Source organism: Bombus affinis, chromosome 6 (assembly GCF_024516045.1).
Source record: "Bombus affinis isolate iyBomAffi1 chromosome 6, iyBomAffi1.2, whole genome shotgun sequence".
Classification (NCBI taxonomy): domain Eukaryota; kingdom Metazoa; phylum Arthropoda; class Insecta; order Hymenoptera; family Apidae; genus Bombus; species Bombus affinis.
The window spans coordinates 12,800,998-12,828,500 of record NC_066349.1 but is presented as its reverse complement, the minus strand read 5'-3'; the positions used below and the strand labels follow the sequence as shown (position 1 = coordinate 12,828,500).

Here is a 27,503-nt window from a genome sequence, read left to right as displayed (position 1 = left end):
ATCATCTATCCTATCCGATACGAAAATAAACAGCTTGACGCGATGGAAGTTAAAGAGGAAAGCAAGAAGCATCCCTTTGTGACAGCGTATTGGTATCGACGGTACAGGCGTGACGAACGCATCTTCCCCGTATATAGTATTGGTATAAACCGGTATGTATTTCCACGGGACCAGGGGCAGAGGAAGAATCGTAGACCGCGTAGCGATGGTCTACGAGCAACCCTACGAATTACATATGCACGGGTGTCGTTCGTAGAGTCGCGCGTCCACATAAATCGAACGATATGGGGCTGGCCAACCAGCCAATCGGAATGGCCGTTAACGTCTAAGATAAAAACTAGCCGTGGCCCCCGCGCGATCTCTCGTCGCTACCATGAGGATTCGCCTAACGAACGGCGAACCAGTGTCTTCTTCGATTCCAAGTACGCTATATAGATATACAGGGTGTTTCAGCCAACTGGGCGGAGCTATATCTTTAGCCACCGTAAATGCAATTTTGAAAGTTATACGAATAAGTAAAATCGAGATCAATTTGGACGAATACGTTCGGAATCCAGAGAACTTCGATATATGTAACCCTTTCATTTATAAGCGTAGTACGAGTGTGTCGTAACAGATAAAAATTATCTAATTAATATCGAGGAAGAATTTTCTAATCCTGGAACGTTACAGCGAGAAAACGCATTCCGGAGTCATCTTTGTTCGTATCGTGTCTGACGGTACAAACGTAATAATCCTTCGCTATTTATACTTTCCGGTAATGTTCCTGCGTGAAAATTGCAGTTAACATCTACCGTTATTCGTTCTTTGATTAGAATATATCACAATTTCCTAATATTACAATAGTGGGATCGTGCGTATTCCGTTACACGTTTGTCACAGAAAAATCAGAATGAGAAATACGAGGAGAATTAATAATCATCGATACGTTCGTTAATTATCCCATTATTAACATCTACCGTTATTCGTTCTTTGATTAGAATATACCACAATTTCCTAATATTACAATAGTGGAAACGTGTGTAATCCGTCACAGAAAAATCAGAATGAGAAATACAAGGAGAATTAATAATCATCGATAATTATTCGTTAATTATTGCCAGTTAAAATATCGAATAGATCTCATGGTCGAGTTTCTCGTTTCGAACGATCAAAGTACGTACCTCTAAAAGCAACATTATTATTTCAGAAGGTAAATATCTTCGCGCTCTTTCGATGGCTTTTCAAGCAATGTAAAAAATAAATTTACCATCTCCGCTCGATTCCCAATCCCGTTAAACCATTCTGAAAAGCTTGCGGGCAAACTGTGCATAATACACGCTACCGCGAAACCGAGCTGTAACAGCGTCGGTATCTGCCTTCGATCGGAAAAGTTATATCAGAGAATGCAGTGTTACGCTTATTATATATATCGAACACGTTCGCGAGGAACTTGCACTTGGGAAAAGATGTGTAACTTATTATATACGCTGCAGTCGATAGAATGGAAGGTTCCGGTGGGGGTAAGATACATTGACCTTACATACGACGATCGAAGAAAGCTCAGCTCGAAGGAAAGACATCTTCAAACATTATTTCGCTTTATTCGATCGTTAAGAACTTTTGCTCGATGAAAACGAATATAAATTCGGAAATATTCTAACGACACCTGCAAGCTCTGGTTAAACGTTTCTTGCACCGCTTCAACGCAATTAATCTCTGTTGTCGCGATTCTTGATTCTTCTCGTATACTTTAGAACGAATGACTTTTATCCGCCACTTATCCTTTGATCGTCGTTTGTAAGTCTTTGGATCTCAGCTTCTTTGAATATATGTAGCCGAACATTAAACAGCTACCTGGGATTTTGTTTAAACGCTCGATTCTTAATAAGTCCAATTTGATTTTATACGTTAAGGGAATAATTTTTTTCGACGCACGCTCTTATTCTTATTCCTTCTTGTACCTAGTAAGCTACGATATGTAGCTGGTTGGACGAATCGAGTCTACGCCCGTCCTTCTTTATCTTTTATGGCGCAACAACTCTTGGGGATCGTACTCGAATCACAGTGTTTAAGGCGTCTAAAATTCAGAAATGTCTCCAAGGAAGGGGGGAGGATTTGCTGTAGCTGGCGCCGAGAAGAAACGAGTTATAAAAGCGTGTATTTCCCTCGCGAATAGTCCACTTCGTGCTCCTATATTCTCCCACGACAATCTCGCTGAAAATCGGACGATGTTCCCGAACTTGCGACGAAATTACAAACTGATACGATATCGTACTCTTACAGATTCACCAAGTAAATGTTAGAATCCTATTTTATCAAACTACGATATCGCGCGGTAATAGAATAAAATAGACTGCCGCTAATTAATCGAATTATTATGCGGTGAATCGAGGTAAACTAATTCGATCGAACTATCGTGATGAAATCGAGGCACGAGAAAGACGTAGGAACAGAACTGCCTATTTAATCTCAAAACAAAATAAAAATGGTTTTATTCTAAACAGTCGATTCATATTCAAGCATAACCTTTCAGCAAATGCTATTCCTCGATACAACCAACAATAGGAATTCTTTCCTTCGTATACCTCCCTTTTCAGTGCCGACTTATCGCGACGAAACAAACGGAGCATCGTATCCTTCAAAAATTGACGCGAGGAAACAAAAGGAAAGGATACAGAGCGTTGCGATTTCTTCGCTCGCGCCCCTTTCGTAAAAGCGTCGCGGTGTATAGAGACCAGGGGAAGTGGAACCGCTCGCCCCCCCCCCCTCGCCGGGAAAGGGTCGAATTGGTTCGAACGGATACGCGACGTGTGATCCACGTCTTCGCGCACACGCTCGCCGACGATATTCGCAGTCACGACGAACGTAACGCGAACGTTTCGAGATCGCGGACGCTCGCGGAAAAGAGAAAGAAAGATGGATAACGTTTCCAGGGGTGAAACGGGCCTCGAGACTGGCAAAGGTGGGGGTAAAGGGAAAGAAGACGAGATACATGGAGAACAAGGAAATCCAGAAGTACAAAAGAGAAAGAGAGAGAGAGAGGAAAGTAGAAAGGCAACACGATACAAGAAGGGAAAGAGAGTATGCGAAAAACTCGCATAACGATCCCGTTTAAGAATCGCTCCACATCCCCCTCTCGTGAGACAAACCCTTATCCCGTTTAACTCCTAGGAGAAGCTGAGCGAAATAACGGGCAAACATGCTCACCAGCCACCCACTCAGCCCTCTTCGCCCGTTTCCTCGTTCTTACCCGGCGCGGAGGACAGCATTTGCAAAACTCCGACGTGTATAATAGTAATTATTGTCCACGGATACTCCTATCCACCCTCCCTCCCCATCCTTCAGCCGCTGATCTGCCACCACCACCGCGACTATCGCGGCGTGGCCTCCCCTCCATCGCTCGTGGACAGGGTGGTCCATGTTCCACGCCTACCCAGCATCCCTAGCTCCCAACTACGTCCTCTCTCCCCTCTTCTCTTCTTCGCGCTTCTCTCTTCCGCTTTCCGTTCTGTCTCGCATAGCCCTCGGAACTTCTCGTCTCTCACACCCGCGCTCCAAGCACGACGAACGAGCAGAAGGAGAAGGAACGAAAAGCCAGCTAACGAGATACCGTCGCCGCGGTAGGGGGAATGCTAAATAGACGCTACGTTTCTCTCTGTCTTCTCCATTCCCGTTCCTCTCGTTTTTCCTTCGAACGACACCGTTTTCCCCTCCTTTTCTCGCTCCCTCTCTTCGTCCTTCTTTTCCCCATGCTATCCCCACTGTCGCTATTCCCCACCACGCGCTGACTTCTCGTACACATCAGCGAAGCTAGCTAACCCCCACCATGTCGAACCGACGCACGAGCGCTTACGAAAATAGTCGAATGAATCCGAAAACCGTCTACGGTCTACATTGTCACCGCGGACGCACACTAGCTGCGCATACGCTGTGTCGAGCGCGTCGTTCTTTCCGATTCTGTTTCTGCTCATGCTTATGCTCATGTCTCGTCGCGATTTTACTAAAACCTAGAGCGTCGATTGTATAATTGTGATTGAAGAATGTAAAGGGAAAGAAGATCGAGGAAGTACAAGAAACAATGACATCGAAACGAAAGACCCTTGGTTCTCTTCTTGTTCGATTTCTTTCAAATAATCTTTACGCCTTTTCGATCGTTCTTCTTTCGTACAGTCCGATGACGGCTGAACCGCTTGAATCATTTATTAATTAAATTTACGTGCTTCCCATCTGATAACGAAAAATTGTTATAAAATGAAAATAACAAAAATATATTTGCTTCTATGATAAGTTTAATTCTTTATAATCTATATTTTTAGCTTATGCGAATCTTTTTGTTCTCTGTGAGAGATCCTTTGTTATCAAATAATTCAAAGAAATACATATATCTTAAAATATCGTCTATGCCTTCGATATCTTCGAAGACGCATGATAAATATCGTCGATGCCAATAATGTTTCATAGCGGAAAAGTAGAAGCTGAGTTCAGCGGTTCCGTTCCATTATTTATGTTTATAGCGAATTGTCAGCGAATACACGTACAATACAGAAGACTCAGAATTAAAAGTTTCACGGTCGATTTGAATTTGTAAACGTACGAAAAGCTCTCTCGAAGAAAAGTTGGCGAACGATCTGTGAAATTTCTCGAGCCACCGTGATCCCTTTGCTTCTCACCAATTCGAAATACATTTTTCAGTCTGGCAGACATTGATTGAGTGCATCCTAGGAAAGTAATACCGCTGAAATTGACTATTGAATCGAACGAGGAAGTTATAAACATAACTCAAGATCCTTGTTGTCTCTCGACATTTGATTTTGTAATTAGGAAATACAAAATCGAAATTAATTTCTATCAATATCTACATATGTAGAGTAGGTTATTGTATGTATAAGGGCAATTTTATTAATTATTTTGGTTAATTTATAATTTTATTCATTAGATGTGTTGTAATTATTACAAACCACAGTTGATGGTAGTTACTTGTTAATTAGACGTCTCTTATAATATAATCTTCGATAACAGTAACGCAATAGTGCGATAGAAAATTTTGGCAATTGCAGTGGCAAGTTATAGATAACGCCAACCATAAATATATATATCAATACATCAAAACATTTAAGACATCTTTTGATATTTCGTACAAATTAAACATTTCCCATTGATTTTATTTTCTGATTATTTTATTACAGTATAGTAGGATGGATAAGATACCCTAATGCTTATAGTCAGCAATGTGAGTCACGAAACGAAAAGTGAGTCTCTCGACGTGGTGGAAAAGCGATTTAGAGCAACAATATGAAAAAGTAACCGAAGAAGGAGAAAGAGAAGTGACATAAGGAAGAATGAAAAAAAGGAGGAGAAAGGTCAGGATAGCGCGTTATGCTCGTTCAGGGCGACAAACGAAGGTAAAGATGACTGGACGGATTCCTTAAGTGTTGCCCCAATCAGATCCCATGTCACTCGGTTCATTAATCCATTCAGGGCGTACTTCGAAAAGTTCCACGTTGTATTACAGTGTTACATCGGTCCCGAATGTAACGACGTGAATATATAATGACGTTCGAAGCTTGAAAAATCTCGAGCATGACAAGATTGAATCAAATTATAATTGTACCGCGTCGATGTAACCTCTTAAAGCGGTTTACGCTGAACCGAACTTTGCATCCATAAATACAAGCATGTGTTACATTCTCGATAGAATTATATGACCACCTGAAAAATTAAATATGCGATAGTACTCTAGTACTCTCTTCACAAGTAGTAGTTCTTTTTACTTTTCTGATGTCGTTGTTATAATTGGCACTATGGAAAGTTTCAAGTTATTTGAATTCAATTCGTGTATCTTGACTAACCTAAATCGCACGCCATTACTCCAAAATATTTACGTAGCGATATTAATATTTCAAACTGATTCGAGCCGTTCAAAACAAAGTACAAATGCTGGAACCAAAGTTCGATAGCAATTGCCATTTATCATTTACTTCGGTCTTCAATTGAGATACTTATAGTTTAGTACCAAACATTTTCAAAAAATAATTTGTTGCGAAGCTTCCTGTAAATTTATGATATCGTGGCATATGCTCGTTTTCCATCGTCCTGGACTCCTCGATTCTTCGAATGCAAACAGCAGAATACTGTAGAAAAACCGAGATACGATGAGACGCATCTTGCGTCTGTGTCGTTAGGTGTGTTTCTGTAATGCTAGCCTACCTTCGATTATTTGCGCGTCCGGTATCGGGAGAAGGACAGATCGCAGGTAAAACGATGGTGCAAAAAGAGATGGAGATAGGTGTATCGAGAGCTCTGCAGCAATCCAGCAGAGAGCAGCACGGCTGAAACGAAGATTTGCAAACAATAGGCCCGTAGCGGGGTGGATTCTTTAGATGGCGACTTGATACGCATCGCATTTACATATTATTGCTATTATTAGGTAAACGGTCCTTCGAGCGCCTCTTTAACACTACGCGCTCGCCCTTCGAGGTATTTTACGAGCGAACGCGAGAGGCCCTCACCGATAAAAGCCACCGAGGCCATAGCGAACTGAACCAGCGCCGCCTGTCGGTCGACAAAAATTCAACCACCGCACCGCCCGGACCGAGTAGGTGGCTGGAATTGTAAATAATCGTCCAGAACCCCTGGAAAAAGATTCTTATCACCTTTATACCCGCCACTGTCCCGTTCCGTGTAGATATGACTCGCAGACTAGCCGTCAGCGCTTCGAAACTTCTTACAGTCAGTTATTTTTAATCCCGATGGTGTATGCTTTCAGATTGCTACATGATTATTGGTATTGATATTACTTTTATAACACGTTACTATGTTGGAATCGATAGTGTTTAAATGCGCTCTATGTGCAATTCGTCATTGGTATGTGGTAAAACATGATACATATTTTTAGACCCATTTATTAGTACTGAGAATAAGTGTTTTAATTGAATTTTGTTTGAATTGAATTTTAATATAGAAGATGTGATCTTTCTCAAAGAATGAATTAAAAAGATAGAGTAAAATGTTGTAGTGTGTATCTTTCGTTTTAAAGGACTCCGACTTGAAACTGCGAAGATGTATAAAATTAATTATAAAGTAGTATTACATTCGAATTATCTAAATGCATCTTAGCCTAAAACAATTGGCTCTAATTTCTGCGATTTGAAAAATAATAATATATTATTAACAACGTAACGAAACTGCGTGGGAAAGAAATAATGGGCCGATTCAAAATCCGCGTAATAACGCAAGATCGCGAGGGATCGGCTTTTTAAACCTGGCAACGCTGTGTAGCCGCGCGCGCACCGGACTTCTCTAGACCGCGTGACGCCAGGGTCGAAATTAAAGACGCGGCTTCGAAAGGTAGAGGTAGGGGGCCCCCGACGACGAAGTTGTGGAAAGCAAAAAGGGCGAAAAGAAGGGATCGGAATCGCTCGATAAAACAGGGCGACGTTGGAAGCACCGATAGGCCCCGAACGATTCTCCATTGGGAGAAACATTGCGACGCGGGGAGAAGGGAGGAACGAGTACGTACACACAATGGGGTCCAAGAAGAGGAGCCGAGAGCAAAAGCGGTGAATTAATTGTCGCTCGCGCCGCCGACGAAGCCGCCACGATCCGCAAGCCTGATTTGTGAGCCGCACGCGTGTATATCGTATGTGTATCTACCCGTTCCTTTCCTCTGCTCTCTCCCCCTCACCCTCTCTTTCTCGCTGGTTCTTTCGTTTTCTCTTTCGTTGCACGCTCTCTTCCCTTTCCATTTCTTTCATTCTTCACTGGTTGATCGTCTCCGGCGCGCAACAAGGAGACCCGTGTACAGGTTATACGCGACCATGGTGGAGACTGACAATGGAAACAAGCCCAACGGTACGGCAAAGTAAACAGGCACTGTATAAGAGAGACAGAGAGACGGTAAAACAAAAACAAGATGGTAATGAAAAGAAGCAAATAATAAACGGAGAAATAAGAGAGATAGACCGTGAATGATTCGTGGAAAGAATAAAGAACAAGATAGAGAATCGGAAAGATGCTACGAAAAATGCGGCAACCGGGTCTCCATGTTTCTTTCTCTTCTTTCCATTCGCTTCTTTTCATCCTCCTCTTCTGCACCTCTTTCCTCTGTCTCCTCTGAAATCTTCTTCTCTTCCTTCTTCTCCTCCTCCTATCTCGTCTGTTTTTCTTTTTCTTTCTCTTTTTGATTTTTATTTATTATTCAATAGAAGCCAGGAGGTGCTCGTTAATTGATGGCACCGGCTATGGTCGAGCGCAGGAAGCGGTAGAGAGGGAGAAAAATCAAGGTGGGCCCACGAAGAAGGGGACCATGAGACCACCATCGCCTTATTTATAACGCCGGGGGTAACCGAATTCACGATCAAAATCCCGCGTTCCGCGGCATTGATGGATCGCCACCGTTGTGCGCCGCGTTGCGGCAGCGCTGGTATTTTCAAATGAACCCGCCCTTTTTCCTCGTGCGTTCAGCCATGGTTCAGCCCTCACCATCATCCGCCGGCTAGTCGGAAGATTCCCTCCGAAACGAGGCATCATCGAATTCTCCCGACTAAACCGAGCCACAAACACGTCGGACCTTTTGATTTCTATATGCAGCTGCCTTTCATCGATCATGGAAGCTTCGTCGACCCGCACAATGAGATGTTGAAATATGTGTTACCGTTGCGTTGATTTATTCGTCTCACCCTTCTGTAGCCGACCTCGTGCACCACCAAATCTCGACGTTTACGACTTTATCTTGTAATAACTTAGATTTACCTTGCCAAGTTGTTACAGCGGAATTATATTTTGTACGGGACAGAAAATGCGAAAATTTCTATACGCGTTTGTATAGCGTTGGAAACTTTCTTCGCTTTTCAATACTTATAATTTTTAAGTTTATAACTTTCAAAAATTATAATTTTACATAGGAGCATACAGACAAATTTCTGTGCTTTTTAAATTTAAAACTTTAATTTAAAACTTATTTAAAAAATATACAAATTATTATATATAAGGTTGTATTTTATTATATTACGAACAGTTATGTGGTAAAATAGTACTTTACCATATTATATGCTATATAATTCCATCGAAATGGAATCTCGTCAATATTGATATCAAATATATTTTTCAAAAAAAAAGACGAGCTATTCTGTGTACATATATCCTATATTATTAATTTTCACATTTTAACATTGTAAAATGATGATTTCAGGCTGCTAGGCCGCGGCTCCATGCATGTCTTTTCCTGCGAACAGTTTCAAAAATTTATGGCAGCGAGCGGCTTTACAGGGCCGTGGCATTCGTTGGTGGATTTAGGAGCTGGCGACGGTGCCACCACTGCTCATGTAGCCCACCTCTTTGAAAAAGTTTACGCCACAGACATATCAGCACCGATGAGATGGGCTCTGGCGAGAAGGAAGTTCACGTAAGTCACGTTCAATCTTTCGTTCAATTTGCATTCTTCGAAACGAAAGCTTAAAAGGGATAAGAAAATTGTAGAATTCCTACTTGTAACTATTTAACGAAATATCGATGGGGTAGAAATTTGAAAATTTTACGATACACAGAATTTTCCACATTTTTATTCGCCCATCTATCTTACCTTTTTTATATTAGAATGTCGTAATTCCATCTATGTTTAAAATATACAGAAAATGAAATTCTTTGCTCAAGTATGTGCAATGAAAATTCGTACGATGCTGTGAATATTTCAAGTAAGTGTAACTGATGAAATAAAGAATGTTAACTAATTTTAAAATATTCCAAAAATATTTGCAAATTTGTAAACCATCTAAAAATGCAAGTTTTTATGATAGTAGGTAATTAAAATAAATCGAGAGAACTTTTGTTGAAGATAAATATACAATTTTCTAAATTATCCTATCCTTCTTTTGAATATTGTATTTTAACGTATGAGGTATCTATTACAGGTTTCTTCTATACGATTGAAAAGCGATAGATATACTATATGCAATGTACCAACTAAAAAGATAAATAATATCTAGCAGGAAAAATTCTGCTTTCCGGTGAAAGTTAAATCACATCAAAGGTACATTTAAATTGACGTTATTTTACCACTTTGCCCTGTAGACGTCTATTTCTTAAAAACTGGACAAAACCGCTAATTTTAGTTCCAAAAAAGAAGAGAAAAAAAATGAAAATACATTTCGTTAACAATAGATTTCATGAAAATTGAAACTGATCATTGAGGTCATTCTTGCAGTATCGATGTATAAATTGATTATTCTTAAGTTTCATATCGAACGACCAGTTCACCCTTGAACGAACATAGAATTCTTCACTCATGGAACGTCGACTATCTCAAAGCTCCTCGTAGTCGCCTTAATTAAGCGCGTAGATGCTTGATTCAATGGTATCCGAGAGTTGGAGGAACATCTAACGACTCAATGTCGTCGAGGACGGTGCATGTAATAGACCATGGTGCGCTACTAACAAGTTTATGGCACCGAATTGATTGGAGTAGAAGTTTACGATGGTTTTACACCCGGCCTGTCTCGCGTCGATACGGTTGCAATCCGAGACTATTCGAATTTTAAGTAAATGTCCGTAGGGTGCGATGTACCCGTAACCGTTTTATAGAAATCCGTTTGCTCTTTTCCAGACGAGTTTAGAACCCTCCCCCCGTGATCTTAGGCGCGAATGAAGATCTTCGAAGAGAAAATAGGAAGAGAAGTACGTGTTAACACTTAGAATACGATAGTAGTTAGAGATGCAGTCACCGTGAAGTAAACAGTAACTTTGATTCGAATCATGTCCAAGGTGTGGCATTATGTGGGATCCAGTTATACGAGCGAATTCGATGCTTGAAAATAATTAAACAATAGGTTTGTACGAACGTTGAGTTGATTTTGCTTCCGGCTTTGGAGCTAAGACTAATTTCTTTGTTATCTAATTATTAATATGATTTTCGTGAGATATGCTTTCAAGGGTTACTTTTGTTTTTTTACAGTTTAATGCTGTGTAGTGTTTCCTTAAGGTTTCTTAACTTTTAAATAATTTATAGTATTTGAGTTTATTATTAACAAAGGAAGAATATTTTGTAAAATGAATGAATTGAAAAGTCTCATTTTCTGATTTACTAATCAACATTTAACTAATTTGTTTGGATAACATTTATGTTTTAATAATTTTATTAAAATATTGTATGTGTTTTATAAAAATTTGTAACTTGAAAACAAGTTTAAGTGATTGTATAAACATATTTTATTATTTTTAAGTATTGAATTTATTAAAACAAATCCCACATAGGATGCTACACCCTGCTACAGCATTTATATTTAGCTATAGTATTTCAATTGTAATTATATCATTCTTATTTTTTTACTACTTTAAAATTAGATAAAACTTTGTTAGAAAAATCTAATATCTACTATGTGGCGCTAGATTTTTCGCTGTTTCAAATCTTACTGACAATGCAAATTTAATTTATCATCCAAATCCAATTTAATTTGTTATCCAAATGTTTGCGTTATTAAAAATAACGAGAATATGAAAATAGGCAAAATAAATAAAATACTTTTTGTAAGAACGTAACCGTACCTAAATGGCCTGCATTTAAAATATCTGAATTTACTAACTTCATATTAACTTTTATATTTCTTGTATCCCAAATAAAAAGAAATTATGCAATACGTTCCAAATTTAACAGAAGAAAATCATCAAAATCTATTAGAAGAAATATTCTATATAAAATAGGCTACTAAATTTTTATTTAAATTTAATCCTACGCAATCCACAAATCATGTGCATTCTTCTCTTGAAATTAGTTCCTATACCTTTGACCAAATAGCATGCACGTAAATAAAATTCCAAAACATTAAACGAAACATCTTAAACACAAGATGATGAGAGGAAATGTTTAACAGATTGTGTGAATTAATTATAACAGCATACTATCACCCCTTTCAAATATCAAACAACATATGACATAATATTCTATGGGAATAATATAAAAATGGAAGAAAATATACTCTATTATCTTATAGGGTGCTGGACGTAGAAAAATGGCACGAAAGCGGTCCATTCGACGTGATCCTCTGCCTGAATCTGTTGGATCGTTGCGATCGACCTAATACTCTACTTCGCCGTCTGAAATCATCTTTGGCTCCGGGTGGACGTCTGGTCGTAGCGCTAGTTCTTCCCTTCAGCCCTTACGTGGAAGTTGGTGAAAGGGGTGACCACAAACCGTCAGAATATCTACCAGTAAAAGGGAACGGTCTAGAAGGTCAAATAGCCAGCCTCGTCGACAGAGTTTTCGCACCATTGAGCCTAAGGTGTCTCGTATGGAGCAAACTGCCTTACCTCTGCGAGGGGGACCTCGGCCAGGCGTATTACTTTCTCGACGACGTAATATTCGTGCTAGAGGCGCAGCCAGTTAGTACACAATCCTGTGAATATTCAATGAGAAATATTTCTAAACACTTATACGCTAGAAGCTTTTAGGATAGCTCGCGATACTCAGCTTCCGAATGGATGGATACGGAACCGTCTGGAAAAGAATGCCCAAACACGTTCGAACAACAGACTTATCAGGAACGGAAATGTAATACAGGCAAGTCACACTTGTAAAAACTTTAATGATTGCTGTTCATCGGTTAGAATTATGCAAGAATACAGAAGAGCAATACTGGCAAGCGACAACGAGCTTAATGTGCAAATACAGCGGTAGCATTGGTGTATTATAATTCATCATTCATTAATCGATTGTCCATTTATGCGACTTGATAAATGAACAACGACGGTGCGCATCTTACAACGATCTCTTACTGTCAAAGTCAGAAGGTGCAGAAAACTTGTACACGGTTCCTATTGATAATAAATATGACGCGAGAGCGATAAAACTTGGAAACTGGATTCTGAACAACAGTTCATACGGCTTGCGACTCTATCTCGCATACACCTAAAACGTTTAATTTGTCTCGAGACTCGGTTTTTTGTACCTTTTATCATCAGACTTTGTTTCCGTGCTCCCTCTTACTTCTTTCTTCTCATTTTTTTTCGCTTTTTTCTCTTTTTTTTGGTTTTTTTTTTTTTTTTTTTTTTTTTTTTTTTTTTTTTTTTTTTTTTTTTTTTTTTTTTTTTTTTTATTTGGCATACAAGTAGCGACTTAGTCATGGATATGCTTAGTCGTGTCGACACTTCGACAACAAGACAAACGATGATACGTTTCGCGTTAGTCTCGTAATAGCTACTAGAAGAAATAGTTCCATTTAGTTGTTGTTGCAAATACACTTTGGCGTGTAACAGGTAAATCGTCAAAAATTACTTAGATAATATTGCAGCAATTTTACTTTTAAGATTCATGTCGATTAACAAAAAACAAGGGATATACAGGACTTAAATTTCGGTGATATTTCAGATTGCATGTGTTGCTCAGTGTATAACATTCTGTGTGCCAAATGTGGATGATCCGTAACTGAAAACACAACCTGTACCTGTTTTGTCCACTAATCTCGAGCATAAATCAGAACACCAGAAACCGTAAAATCGATTTGTTCCTAGTAATTTCAACAATTTCACAGACAACGTTGATTTGAAATCTATGTCGATTGTAAGTTCTATTATTAAATTTTATTAATAGACTACAGTTTTCTGGCTTATATTATTTCTCCACAATATTCATTCCAATAGTAAACTACAAAGACAAGGTAACAAAATTAATTTAGGATATAGAGAAGAGAATATCAAATAAAATAAAGGTAAATGGTTTAATGTTTTATCTTTCACATTACTTTTATACTGTTATGTATATACACCCACACTAGATACACATGATGAGATATGCTAAACTATCAATAGCACTTCTTCAGGATACTGCTTGAAAACTATGAAAATAAAATGCTTATTTTTGCACAGCTTTTATGTATAGTAGCATCCACAATCCTGCAGCCTGTATATGCAGCAAATTGCTAAAAAACATATTTTAAACAATGTAATTAATTTTGAAATATCTTTCATACTTTCTACCTTTTTTTCCTGGAAATGTTAACACTCCTTCACATTTTCTTTATTATCTATACATATGTATATTTTATTTTCTGAATTCTATTAATAATTTTATCCAACTGAGATATTCTAACATAATAATTGGTACATAGATAATATAGATGATATAAATGAATTTTTATGAATGATTATGTAACATTATACAAAATTAAAATAAAAATGTTTAGTTCACACTTCTAATATTGAATTAAATAATTCCTAAATAAATTGAAATTTTACTATGTTTCATTAATTAATATATATATCAACAGCAAAAAAAATTATCGTTAGGACGATATTAACGAATGTAAACGAATTTAAACAGAAGAAGGTGATAAAAATATTTTGATCCTATCATCCTACATACTAGAAATACAAAAATGTTTGAATTTGAAAAAGAAGTTAACACACAGATGTAAATAGTGGATCACAGAAATCTGAGCCCTGCTAACAATTGATCGACATATTCGCTGCAGATGTTATAAATAAATATACATGCGTTTTATAACAGACACGTTTATAGAAAGATATCTAAACAGAATCACGCGTTCACGCATTCGGATACGTTCATATAAAATTTTGCTATTTGATAGCCGAAACTTTACATCCATCGAACCTGTGTACAAACAAGATTCAGACATTCATCCACATTCCAAGCATTCATTACACAAATTTATTGTTTATATTCGGAAACGTATAGTTTATATTTTGATATTATCGAGCGAGAAGGAAACATTTTACCATCGCAGATATGCGTATAACAATTGAGTTTAAAACGATTTTACTTCTACAACCAAAATAAAATGCATTTCATCGAAGAATTTCGATTAAGATAACGCATAATATTTTCTCTTTTCTCTCCTCTCGGTTTATCACGCATTTCGCGGTTGCCAGAGGTAATACCGTTTGTAAGTAATAGTGCACAGAGAGAAATTTTTGAGCATCAGTGCAAATCACGCTTCGAAAATTTTCTAATAATGTAACTTTTCGTTCTTTTCTTTTTTTTTTTTTTTTTTTTTTTTAATCGTATATAGTAACGAAATAATTTATTTCTCGAAAAATATCTATGAATTGACCAATGATTTATTTTTTTATACGTGCACACCGCATGTTACTGCCCATGGAGCTTATAAATTATTGCAAGTTTTAACATTAACTTGTCAGATAATAATACTAGACATAACAACAATATATGTTTGTGATCTATTTTTATAAATAAACAATAATTTATACAAGTATAATTTTTAAAAAATGTATATATATAGTATATAGAAATTGAATATTTATTTTAACTAGATAATTTTGTCGTGATTTTAATTATTTAATTCGAAACAATAGTTCAATAATTATATAATAAATATTCAAAAATTAAATAATGCGAGGTCAAGCGACAACAAGAATTGCAATTGCTTATTTATACTCTCGTATTTAGAATACTTATAACAATATCTAATTAGCAAACCTTTCACACTTACATGCAAGACTGAATTTAGTCTTTACACTTTGTCCAAACTTCCAATACGTACAGAAGATTTACTTATATAACAAAGAATCTTTATAATACAATGTTGATCAGGTAATCATTGGAACACAAGTGGTGAGCTATTAAATCAATGCACAACAATAAAATATAAATGCCATTTTATAATACATTCATAATATGTAAATTATTCATGATGAGGTAGATAATTTAAAATTATCTTACCCCATAGTTTCCAAGTAAGCCCCATAGGCAGATTATAAAAATTCGAAAAAAACTTATAGCAACGCGAAATAAAGCTAGTTCAAATTTGAAATAACGGTGTGGAGATTCGATTGACTATATATAAATTTTTTTCTTCGCTACCCACGTTTATCACAGTCCACGCATGACTCGTTTTGTCTCTTAGTATTTTGAAGTCCTAAACGCCAACAACATTTGAGCAATCCTTCGGGTTGTTTAAATACAAAACACCCATCTAACCCATAAACACCACATGACTAGAACATCATAGAGCGCAAAGACAAAACCTTGTCTGCCGCTTTAAAAGCGAAGACATTTGTTTAGTCTAGCTTGCGTTGTTCGCATAACTCTTCTAAACCTCCAGTCTTTCTGCATAAAAATTATAACTCTTTATTTGATATCTCTAGTCATGTAACGAGGGTATACTTAAAATATAGACCATAAGAGATACTTACAATGATGGGAGATAGGGAGTACCCGTATGATCTAATCGATGTTTATCTTCATTTTTCCAGCTTGAGACAGGAATATGTGGAGGTGGCAGGAAACTCCTTAGCGACTGTACAAGCTGTATTGTATCCACCAGCGCTGTAACAAAACCAACACAAAACATATACATTTCATTTTCATCAATGGAGAAAGATTGGCATGATCTAAAAAGTAGTCAAAGAAACACAGTATTTAATATCTAATAACATCACGCATCGATATTATGTAAAATATAAATAATTTATAAGAAGAATCTATTTGTAAACCTAATGGAAATATTATATTAAAAGATAAATCATGATAGATGCTATGTATTTTATTACTTTTTTGCAAAGCTTCTGATTGTTTTCCATATGGCTTGCACATCGCAGGACGTACACAAGCTTTCATCCTTGCCATGTTCTTCATAACTTCTGCAAAAGCCCTTACTATTTTTTCTTGTCCTCCTGTAAAATTATAAAAAAATAATCATTTTTTAAAGACATAAATTAATAAACATAAGTAAGACAAAAATTTAAGATATAAATTAATAAATAAAAACATAAATATAAACATAGTTTCAATTTCATAGATTAAATATTATACATATATATGATCTACTAACCTTCTGAATTTGAAGATGCCCGAGATCCTTTCTCATTTTCTAATGGCCAAGCTCCATTATGTAAGGCTAACAAATCCTTATTTGCATTTCCTATTCCTTGTAAATTTCCCAAACCAAGCCCACTGAGATTGTCCAAATTATCTAAATTCGTTCTTAAGAAGTCTGTTAATTTATGATCAGACATTGGAATATTAGGTATTAAGGATTCATAATGCTGTTTCCCAGTGGCTACTTTTTTTTCTTGTGACACAGGTCTATGTGGAATATTTAATGATGGACGGCTTGGAGGACGTTGAAGATTTATTTGGTTCCCAGCACCTCTCATTTCTGCCAAATCTGCTGTTGATCCTCCTCCCATGTGAGTATTTGGATTAGCACTGCTTAATGTCTATAATATAAATACATCAAATGTAGTTGATTTAAAAATATGTAAAAGTTAATTCTTTTTTTATAAATAAATTATCAATAAAAATGGCTCTTATGCTTACTGCTTGAAAATCTGTGTTATGAGGGAAACTACTACGTAAGAGAGAAGCTGTTGTTTCATTTTCTTGAATATAAGTTGGTGCCATATGTCCCATTTTTTGAGTTAACTCGAGTTGATTTTTGTAATAACGGCAAGCAGGATTTGGACAGTTTTGTACCACCTCTATTATAAATTCTTTTTCCATACCAAAACATTCCCGTCCGATAGTGTATGATTCCATAACAGCTCTAACTGTCCCTTCTAAGCCCAAATGTAAACCATGTGGACCATTCATATGCTTTAACATCACAGCATTTGCAAAATGTTCATAGGGCAATATTATTTTTCCATTTTCTCTAAGCACTAGCCTTCCCTGAGAGTCCAAAGCTATTCTTGATGCCATCATCCTATTTATACATTACAAAAAATGTAATAAAAGGATTGTAAATTTTACATAAAAAATTATGTTTTATAAAAGAAACTATACAGACAATTTACATTTATATATAAACATACAGTATAATATATTAATACATAAAGACAAAAGATCAAGCAATCTTACTGCAAATAGGCAGCACTTGGTATCATAGATGCATCCTTGAATTCAGAAAAACATTGCAGCAGTTCGATGCTTGGATTCCAACCTTTGTTTTGAAGATAGGCTTGTAATAACATATACATCTTTTCAGTAACATAACCAGCGCTACTTGGTGTACCAGGGTAACCAGATCCTCCACCTGGTGGTCCCATTTCGGTTTGCATACCTTTGGCAACAATGTTTTTCATAGTTTCTGCTAAGTCCATCCTGTGCAAATAAAATCATCTTTTCAAAATACAGAAAAAGATTTCATATCATTTCTACAATTAAAAAATTAAAAAACACGTCATAAGTATAAGATTGAGTAGACTAAACTGAATTGCTAAAGTTATGTGTAATATCAGTTACAATTTTCGTAGGCGGTAACATTTCTCTTTCTTATAATACATAGAAAATTTCGTTAATTTCTGATGAGTTAGATCTCATAAAAATTAATTTACAGAATAGTACACATTGGATAAATTAATTCGTAGAAAGCTATTGTTGAAAATATTAAGATGTACAGTAGCCGTACCGATGCTAATTGACACATGTAATAAAAAAGGGTCAGGAAAATGTGTGTAGGTTGCCAGGGTAGCAAGCTTGGCATTTTAAAAATCCATGCATATTCGAATCCTCCGGCCATTGTTATTTTCGGGATGAAGACGTCTAAAGAAACGATAAAAAAACACTGATGCGAGCCACCGCCCCCCTTTAAAAGCGGGGGGAATGAACGTTTTGGACACTCACCCCGTTACCGAGCACGACTTTCACTCACTCGAAGTGTAACCGGGAACACTACAGGACCCGCTTATCACCCTAATCGCCGCTACTTGGCATACCCTCATTAATGATTCTCTTCACATTTACAAATAACATAAATCGTGATAATTATTTCCGCAAGGATTGTTTGCGCGGCTGGCCACCAGGGGCGCATTGCCTTCACGATTTTTACTGTATCCACGTATGTATGCACCTACGGCATTTCAGCGCTTACGCGACGCCACTTTGCGCATTTATCAATATTACTTTTTGCAATTGCTATCACCTCCGAGACAGCCTTCCAATTTTTCCTATCGATTTAACTAAAAACTATATATTATGACTTTCATCTATATCATGACTTATATTATCTTCTTTGTATTTTGATTACAACGGAATGAGTTTCATCTTCTCTCTAATATATTTCATGAAATTTAATCTCTATATTTGATTATACATATGTATATTGTATTTCATTAATATGTATCCCTAATTATTGTTTTCGAAGTAAAACAATGATTTTACATTTCATATGTTAAAAGTATAAGTAATTGGATAGTAAAATGTGGTACATATAAAATTGAATAATATAAGTTATATTTTGAAATAATTTTATATATAAAGCAGTATTTTAATATTGCTCCTATAAATTTAGTAGTGCTTACACTACTCATTCTCGACTTAGAAATGTAATAACAAGTAACATAATTGCGCACTGAATGTTTTGTGTTGTTTATAGAAAATTATTTTCTATTTATAAAAGCATTGCAAAATTATAACTACACATGCTACTCTATTATAATTACTCGTTTAATTATTAATGGGGAGTATAAATTATTTGTATAATTAACTAAAAATAAAGTTTACATTCTCAACATTATAATTATATATATATTTTTATAAAACATATATAGATAAATAAGTACAAACATACATTTATGCACAATTTAATTTCTAAAGCTAATTGTATTAGCGATCAATTTATATTAATTTGTGATATTTCATATTAATATCTACTATAATGTATTACATATATATTATTTGTAACATTGTATAATAACGTCCTTTTATAAGTGAACATATTGAAGTTCATCTTTAAAAAAAATTCAAATTTAAATTACTTACACACACAGCAGTAATACCAATCACAAAAGCAGAAAAAAATATTCCAAAGAGCATAAACATGGCCTCGCGGTATAATCACGCTATTCAGCGAGTTTTAGCAAAATTAGAAGCATCCATAAATTCGGAAAATTATTATGAAGCTCATCAAATGTATAGAACTTTATACTTCAGGTGGGCCAACAACGTAATTAATCAACATCGTCAAAGAATCGTTTTTATAGAATCGTCGATATGATTGCTTAACCTCTTCTTCCAGATATCTTGGGCAGAAAAAGTATTCGGAACTTTTGGAATTACTATACAATGGTTCTACTCTTTTATTACAACACGAGCAAGTACGTAATCTATTCTACTTTCTCTATTTTTCATTGATTTTACAAATATGTCGCGAAAAAAACTATTTTCAAAATGATGTCGTAATACACATTCTTAAGTGTTATTTACAGATTCCTTTCTCGAACAATCTATAATTAAGTTCTATTATCAGTTATCATTAATGTCTGTTATATTAAAATGTACTCTTATAAATAAAAATCAAAATGTTGTGGAATATTCTAGAATATTTTAAGACATAATGTTCTATATCAATTGATAATACTGTATAACATTGAGTTGTATATAGCATATTTGCAATTATTTATGCGTATTATACAGATGTATAAAAAAATATTGTTATATTATTATATTTTATTACTTATAGCATGCAAGTGGAGCTGACTTAGGAATCTTATTTGTAAATGTTTTAACACAATCAGGAATAGAACCTTCTCAAGATTATTTCGAAAAAATTACAAACTTGTTCAGTATAATGAGTCCTTTATCACCTGAAAGAGATGTATTTGTACAATCTGCACTTCGATGGAGTATAAAAGGTACAGAATATAAAACGGGTCATCCAGATTTGCATCAGAAAATAGCACAAGTATTTTGGAGAGGTAAATTGATTAAGATAATAAACGTCTTTAAATATACATTCATATAATAATAATATTATTAAAGGAATTTATTATACATTTTTGTAGAAAAAAATTATATAATGGCAAGGCAACATTTTATATATAGTAGAGATGGTTCTGGATGTGCTGCGATGCTTGTCGAGCTCCATGAGCAACGTGGTTACAAAAATGAAATAGATCTTTTTATAGCTCAGGCAGTTTTGCAGTAAGTACGCACCTCGTTAATTTAAGCATCTAAATAGTATTTAAAATACTTTACAACAATTTAGAAAATCCTGTTAACTTATTTTTAGATACCTTTGTTTACAAAATAAAACTACTGCACAGGAAGTTTTCAATTCTTATACATCACAGCATCCAAAAATAAACAGTGGTCCACCATATCTTCTTCCTTTACTGAATTTTTTATTTTTTTTATTAAAAACAGTTGACAGGTGAGTACAAATTTTAACTCATTTGTTTAATTATTAGAAAGTTGTAGGAAATTTGTAGCAATATTATATTCTGCATTTCATATTTTTCAGTGGTAAACTCGCTGTGTTCACAGTACTTTGTGAACAATATCGAATATCTTTAAACAGAGATCCATGTTATCGACAGTACTTAGATAAAATAGGGCAATTATTTTTTAACGTTCCATCCCCACGTCCCCGCAATCAAGGATTATTTGGTACACTTTTACAATCGTTTTTTAATGGTCTTGAAGATGAAGGTTCAGATGATGAACAAAGAAACACAGCTTCAACTTCACAAACAGCACAAGAGCTTGACTGATTAAAAGTTACACGTCACTGTGCAATGTGATGAAAGTAAATAATGAACTTTGTATATATGTATATATATATACATTATATATATATATATATATATATATATATATATATATATACATACATACATATAATGATGTCCCATATATTTTTAATACACACATTGCGTTGATGTAGTAGATATTCAAACATTGTATTAAAATTAATTTTCTTAAATGATTTGTACAGATAAACTTATTTAAAATAAAAATATGTGGGATGCATTTCTAGAGGAATTTTTCAAAGTTATAAGTTAGGAACAGTTTTCAAAAATTCATTCATCAAAAAGTAAAACTACATAGAAAGAAGATATTTGTTAAAAATAATGACTCTTTATACATGTCTTTCTTTATATCATCATGGAAGGTCTCTTTTGATACTCTATTTGAGCTATTATTTGATATGTTGCAACTTAGTGGAAACTTTCAAATTATACATATGGAATCTTATTTAAATATCACGATGAAGCTTAAAAACAAACTTGAACTTTGAACAAAATCCTTGTACTAATAATTATCTATATACGATGATGTATGTTCAAGAAGAAAAACGTATTTGAGTGTAACTGCTGAAATGAAGATTTATTTTATATAAACTTAATCGTGTGACAAATAAACGTTACATTATACACTTATAGCTACAGAGAAGGAGTGCTTAATGCTATTTGTTGCTGAAATACTAAATGAGTGAAATTAATCTTATGTATGTAACTGTCATAGCGGGAAGTAAAATATTTATTTATCAAACTCTGTACTAATATGATTTATATTGTTTACAAATTTTAGCGAGAAAAGAATATATATTTAATTATAAAAATAACGTGGCCATGATTCTATAACAAAGCACTTTTCAGTACTAATAAGAATAATGTACAATTGCTGTGTATTGAATCCAAAAGTACAGGAAAAAAATATGATGAAGGATATAGATTTATAATAAGTATATACATATACGAACATATGTGTATTCTTGTAGTATATATGTATTATGGGTGTAATAGCTTATGTTTCCATAATTTTTGAACATAGCAAACATTTTGCAAATATGCAATATTTAAATTTGTTACAAACACACATGGTTCCATTTTAAACAAAATAAATTAAAATTTGTTGATAAAGTAGATTTTTCGTATAGTACATTGACAGACGTGATATGTATTTGTTTTTCATATTAATATGCGCGCGAACATTGATATAATTTTACATACATTATTTAGGAAATTATTAAAATTTATACCATATACAAATATTATATATATGAACACATTACCCTTAAAAGATTTATCACGAAACAATAAATAAATTGAAATACAAAACATTGGAATACTGCGTATATAGATATCATACATAATAGTAAACAAAAATAACATACAAGTAAAAATCTTATTTTATTTACAATTGCAACTTAAAACGTCTTATTTCAGGTCCATTTTTTAAATATAACTATACTGAATGTAAAAAGAAATGCAATGTCTCAAGGTATCTCAATTAGAAAAACTAATCTGAAACGAAACAAACAATATAAAAAGTTAATTCCAATTAACTATTCCTAACTACATTCATTTCTATTGAGCAATAACTGAATATATGATATTATAAATTAGTTATAATATTGTAATCGAAAAAAATGATACTGATTGATAGTAATGCAGGATAATTTATGTGATAATTCTAAATAAATATCAATTATCAATTCGTGAATAAATCTTGATTGTTAAATAAAAATACACAGCTCTAAATAAAGAAACATGAAAATAATCAATATCATAATATAGTTAAAAAAATTAAGGATTGATTTTTATTAATATTTTTGTTTAGAATTGGTAAGCAACGAATAATAGCAATGGAAATATTTAAATGTTGATGATTAATACAGCAACATTTAGAATCTTATAAACAAATATCATAAAAATAAAGTATAAATATTAAATTTTTTTATGTAACAATATAGGAGAAAAACTTTTAATATTCGTGTTTATATAAATGTAATATTCAAATTTCTCTTAATAGTAATTTATGCAACTAAACTTCATTTTTTAAATGAAAATTTAACTCACGTATACAAAATACGTTTATATTTAGTTGCAATAATAAATGTACAAAGTTCTTAAAATTTAATGAACAGTATGGAATTTATTATACTGTATGTATAAGTAATGCAATATTGTAATTCACATAATGTAATACCTTTTAAATGTATAATTAAAAATTATCTTATATTTAATTTCTTAATGTACCCATAATAAGCATTTTTAAAATAATTTATATCTGTAAAAACATTATATATGTATATAAATACATATTTCACACAGAATTCATACATGTATATATTTATGTTTCTTATGAATAATTACAAAACATAATTCCTTTAAACATATTTTATTCTTTTTTACAAAATTAATAAAAAATGAATGCAATACAAAAAGTCATGTAAGTAAATATTTATAATGTCATAACAAGATTATACCATCAATATTCTTCAAAACCGGGAATAGGAAATTGCCTAGAAAATGTTTCAACTTCTTCTCTTAAAGTTGTAACCTTTGCCTTTATGTTGACATCGGTATTTAATACCCTTTTATAGTCAATAAGTTTAGGACCAGAAATGTTAGACACTTCCTTAGCAAGTAATAGCCCTAAAAGAAATTAGAATCAAAGAATATTTTTTGTATACTTTTAATATTTTCAATTCTATTCTAAGATATTATTTTAAAACATAAGTACCTCTGTGTATAAAATCAACAACTTTATCAATATCTTTTTCAACTAAACCACGAGTGGTTAATGCAGGTGTACCAAGTCTGATACCACTGCAATTCAATGCACTTTTATCACCAGGCACTGTGTTTTTATTGCAAGCTATGGAGATACTCTCCAAAATCTTTTCTGCTTTAGCTCCTGTAATGCCTTTATTTCGTAAATCTACAAGAAACATATGAACATCAGTTCCACCTGTACTGATTTTATAGTCATGCTCCTGAAGTCTTGAACATAGTCTCTTTGCATTAGCTATAATTTGTTTCTGATACTGAAGAAATTCTGGTGATTTAACTTGTTTCATTGTTGTAGCTATTCCTGCAATTGCATGATTGTGAGGTCCACCTTGTAGTCCTGGGAATACAGCCTGATTAATTTTATCTTCCAAATCGTACATAATTTGTTGACCATCTTTTCCAATTTTTCTGACTCCTTTACGAAAAAATATAACACCAGCACGAGGTCCTCTAGTAATGATAAACAAAGAAATGTTCTTTTATAAGGAAATGAGAAGCTATTTATCAATAAGCAATATTTGCTAGCAATTACCTTAAAGTCTTATGAGTTGTAGTAGATACAACATCACTATATTCGAATGGACTAGGAATTAATTTAGCTGCGACTAATCCTGATACATGAGCCATGTCACTAAATAGATAAGCATTATTCTCATCTGCTATTTCCCTGAATCGCTTGTAGTTTAAGCATCTACTATAACAGGAAACACCTGCTATTATAATTTTAGGCTTAAATAAACTTGCTTGCTGAGCTAACTTATCATAGTCAATCAAACCAGTATCAAGACTAACTTTGTATGGCATTGATTCAAAAAATATTGATGTTGCAGAAACCTTTTTAGTTGCAGAAAAAAAACCTAGAAGATTGGAACAAAAAACTTTAACATCTATAATAGCATAGCTTATAATGTTTAGTATGAAAATTTTATGTGGTACCATGTGTAAGATGTCCTCCATCAGGAAGATCTAAACCCATTATACGACCATGAGGCTCAATTAAACCTGTGTAGACAGCAAAATTAGCTGGACTTCCTGAATATGGTTGTACATTACAACCCCATTCTTCAGGATTTAAATCAAATGCTTCCAAAGCACGTTTTTGTGCCAACAATTCAATTTCATCAATGTATTCATTTCCTCCATAATATCTAAATATATAAGGACAGTTTTAACAATTGATAAATATGTAAATACCTTAAAAGATAATGATAATTGTAAGTTATAAGAAACATACCTCTGACCAGGAAGGCCTTCACTATATTTATTGTGAAGACAAGAACTTAAACATTGCAAAACACTGAGAGATGTAAAATTTTCACTAGCAATCATTTCAAGACCAGACTCTTGCCTCTTTCTTTCCTTTTTCATTAATTCAAAAAGTTCTGGGTCTGTTTCCCAGACATTCTTATAAATTATTTCAGGCATGTGCTATATAATTAAAAATTCAAAGCTTTTTAGTGTCTATTTTATACATTATCAATATAATTATCATTTACTTCGTATAATAGAAACAATTTATTGGAGTAATGCTATTCTATTTCCTGAATATATACTTGTTTATTTCTTAAGTCTGCAGGGGATATTGCAAAATAGTGTTTAGTTATTAGTCTTTTTATTATCTTGATAAAGTTCAAAGTGTTTTTACTGATAACCTTGTGTATAGCATGACACAATGAGATTTTCTTTATCAAGAGGCATATATGTTTTACATACAAGACTCTCCGATTACTATTTCCTATTAATTACTTATTTATATTCAATTATTTCTATTACTTATGAATACTTTGATTAATATTTTTTAAATTTAAATAAATATAATATAGATTCTTAGAAGCATTTTAGCAAATAAAAAAATTGTCCACAGAAATTATACATTAATAATCAAATATATAATATAATATATAAATATATAAACATTTTTGTACAGCTTATTTAATTATTATGCAAATAATAAAATAATAAATTGAATATAATATACAGCGATAATTATAAATAATTATAAAAAAAAATTTAAATATATAAGATAATTATAAAAAAAACTGCATAAAATATTATTTATACAAAAAAGTAGCATTATTACTACTAATTGTGCAAACAAACATTAATTATGAGAAATAACTTTTACAATCACTCACGAGTTTAAGTGTACGACACGTGGTTGAAAAATGCACGTTAGGATTTGAATCTTGGAAGACTTCTGATAGCCCTTGAAGAACACGATCTTTTATATGCTGCGTACGGCTGATTAACAGATTGTCAGCCAATCGAAAACCGTACCGATTTAAATTTGCCCAATTCATTGTTATAACAAATAGTTTCTTAAATCATATATATACAAAAGTTCATGAAATGTACAAGGTGATTAGAAATTTCTTAAGTAATTCACATATTTATTGTAACTGACGCATTTAGCGTTGTATTCTTTAACCTAAAAATTGTAAAGGAAAAGAACTTCAACGACTCAACCGTTGATATATGTAATGTACACGCGCGTAATTTTTAAGTATAATTGTTTTGTTCAACTATGAGAAGTGATTTAAATGATATGTAATGATAAAAAAAATATTTGAAATTGTTAATTTATATAGCAATGTAAAATTGTTCCTCAATAAAATACTCAACTTTCAAATAAAAAGTGTTATATTATTACATGAAGATATATGTTTCAAAAAATAAGATTCCTATTTATTACTAATTTATAAAGAAATCGGATACGTAGTAATACGAGATGTAGTATAAATTTAATATAATAGAAAACGAATTTTTTGTAATTCAATAAAATATTTTAAACATTTTTTTTAGGACAACTGAAATTGATTTTAATTATCAAATTGAAATATTTTAATAACTGTTATAAGCGATTAAAAAAGTTTCTTGTTGTTGGCCTTTCTTTATAAAGGATATAACAGACCTAGACACTTCCTTGTTGTACCAGTTTAATTAAAATTCTTCGATCATTTAACTTCACTTTATAATTATTCAGTTCGAAATATTTCACTGAATTGCAATGCAACTTAGTACATGCTTTAAATGTTTTCCTGATAAGAAATAACGATAACAGATTTTACAGTTTTACTATAAGCAATACTGCTTTGAAAGTATGTAATTCACTATCGACATACTTACTTTCCTCGAATACACGCAAGTCTATAGCGTATATATCACATTTCTTAGCGACCAATGCACTCGACATTTTTATCAGAACCGTTTAAACGTTCTTTTCTTATCATATTACAAAAACTTTAAATATTTTT

The 27,503-nt window shown here is 33.5% G+C and overlaps 4 protein-coding genes and 1 long non-coding RNA gene across 9 annotated transcripts in view; 3 read left to right on the top strand and 2 right to left on the bottom strand.

Moving 5' to 3' along the window:
* The window catches only part of LOC126917466 (protein-L-histidine N-pros-methyltransferase), a 41,383-nt gene extending 24,126 nt beyond the window's left edge, over positions 1–17,257 (top strand). The window contains exons 3-7 of one of the 4 annotated variants that reach the window (XR_007710965.1): positions 9,173–9,385; positions 11,967–12,354; positions 12,424–12,532; positions 13,340–13,531; positions 16,204–16,480. Coding sequence is in view for 3 of the 4 variants with exons in the window: in XM_050724359.1 (XP_050580316.1) it covers positions 9,173–9,385; positions 11,967–12,354; positions 12,424–12,532; positions 13,340–13,389 (760 nt within the window). In the remaining variant the exon portion in view is untranslated. Of the gene's footprint in view, positions 1–9,172; positions 9,386–11,966; positions 12,355–12,423; positions 12,533–13,339; positions 13,568–16,203; positions 16,481–17,033 lie in introns of those variants that run through there. The other 3 variants (XM_050724361.1, XM_050724362.1, XM_050724359.1) reach the window with 3 other exon arrangements.
* On the top strand, positions 9,398–11,935 carry LOC126917476 (uncharacterized). Its single transcript, XR_007710969.1, has 3 exons — positions 9,398–10,517; positions 10,583–10,653; positions 10,741–11,935. It is a non-coding gene; the product is annotated as an uncharacterized LOC126917476 (long non-coding RNA).
* LOC126917464 (uncharacterized) lies at positions 12,538–18,723 on the bottom strand. Of its 2 annotated transcripts, XM_050724358.1 has the most exons (8): positions 18,575–18,711; positions 18,360–18,493; positions 17,810–18,052; positions 17,270–17,654; positions 16,782–17,169; positions 16,501–16,623; positions 16,144–16,276; positions 12,538–16,057 (listed from the first exon to the last, which is right to left on the bottom strand). In XM_050724358.1, the coding sequence occupies exons 3-8, from the start codon at positions 18,049–18,051 to the stop codon at positions 16,009–16,011; spliced, it is 1,320 nt and encodes a 439-aa protein (XP_050580315.1). In that variant the 5' UTR covers position 18,052; positions 18,360–18,493; positions 18,575–18,711; the 3' UTR covers positions 12,538–16,008. The 2 variants fall into 2 exon arrangements, with proteins under 2 accessions (XP_050580315.1, XP_050580314.1); XM_050724357.1 differs by lacking the exon at positions 18,360–18,493 and having other exon boundaries at positions 18,575–18,723.
* Positions 18,642–23,789, top strand: LOC126917469 (Golgi to ER traffic protein 4 homolog). Its single transcript, XM_050724374.1, has 7 exons — positions 18,642–18,788; positions 19,720–19,882; positions 19,968–20,046; positions 20,412–20,646; positions 20,734–20,872; positions 20,961–21,101; positions 21,192–23,789. Exons 2-7 carry the CDS (start codon positions 19,770–19,772, stop codon positions 21,439–21,441), a joined length of 957 nt encoding a protein of 318 aa, XP_050580331.1. The 5' UTR covers positions 18,642–18,788; positions 19,720–19,769; the 3' UTR covers positions 21,442–23,789.
* Positions 23,790–23,838: 49 nt separating this feature from the next.
* On the bottom strand, positions 23,839–27,342 carry LOC126917462 (serine hydroxymethyltransferase). Its single transcript, XM_050724353.1, has 7 exons — positions 27,161–27,342; positions 26,385–26,567; positions 25,484–25,677; positions 25,186–25,397; positions 24,782–25,106; positions 24,200–24,699; positions 23,839–24,111 (listed from the first exon to the last, which is right to left on the bottom strand). Exons 2-7 carry the CDS (start codon positions 26,547–26,549, stop codon positions 23,945–23,947), a joined length of 1,563 nt encoding a protein of 520 aa, XP_050580310.1. The 5' UTR covers positions 26,550–26,567; positions 27,161–27,342; the 3' UTR covers positions 23,839–23,944.
* Positions 27,343–27,503: the final 161 nt, after the last annotated feature.

Coding starts and splice junctions, on each gene's coding strand:
- LOC126917464 (XM_050724357.1), bottom strand. CDS start 18,051: ATGGACTTAGCAGAAACTATGAAAAACATTGTTGCCAAAGGTATGCAA. Junction 17,170..17,269: donor ATAACACAGATTTTCAAGCA/GTAAGCATAAGA, acceptor TTTATATTATAG/ACATTAAGCAGTGCTAATCC. Junction 16,624..16,781: donor GGCATCTTCAAATTCAGAAG/GTTAGTAGATCA, acceptor ATAATTTTACAG/GAGGACAAGAAAAAATAGTA.
- LOC126917462 (XM_050724353.1), bottom strand. CDS start 26,549: ATGAATTGGGCAAATTTAAATCGGTACGGTTTTCGATTGGCTGACAAT. Junction 25,398..25,483: donor GAAGGCCTTCCTGGTCAGAG/GTATGTTTCTTA, acceptor TTATATATTTAG/ATATTATGGAGGAAATGAAT. Junction 24,700..24,781: donor ACAACTCATAAGACTTTAAG/GTAATTGCTAGC, acceptor TATCATTACTAG/AGGACCTCGTGCTGGTGTTA.
- LOC126917469 (XM_050724374.1), top strand. CDS start 19,770: ATGGCCTCGCGGTATAATCACGCTATTCAGCGAGTTTTAGCAAAATTA. Junction 20,647..20,733: donor AGCACAAGTATTTTGGAGAG/GTAAATTGATTA, acceptor ACATTTTTGTAG/AAAAAAATTATATAATGGCA. Junction 21,102..21,191: donor TTATTAAAAACAGTTGACAG/GTGAGTACAAAT, acceptor CATATTTTTCAG/TGGTAAACTCGCTGTGTTCA.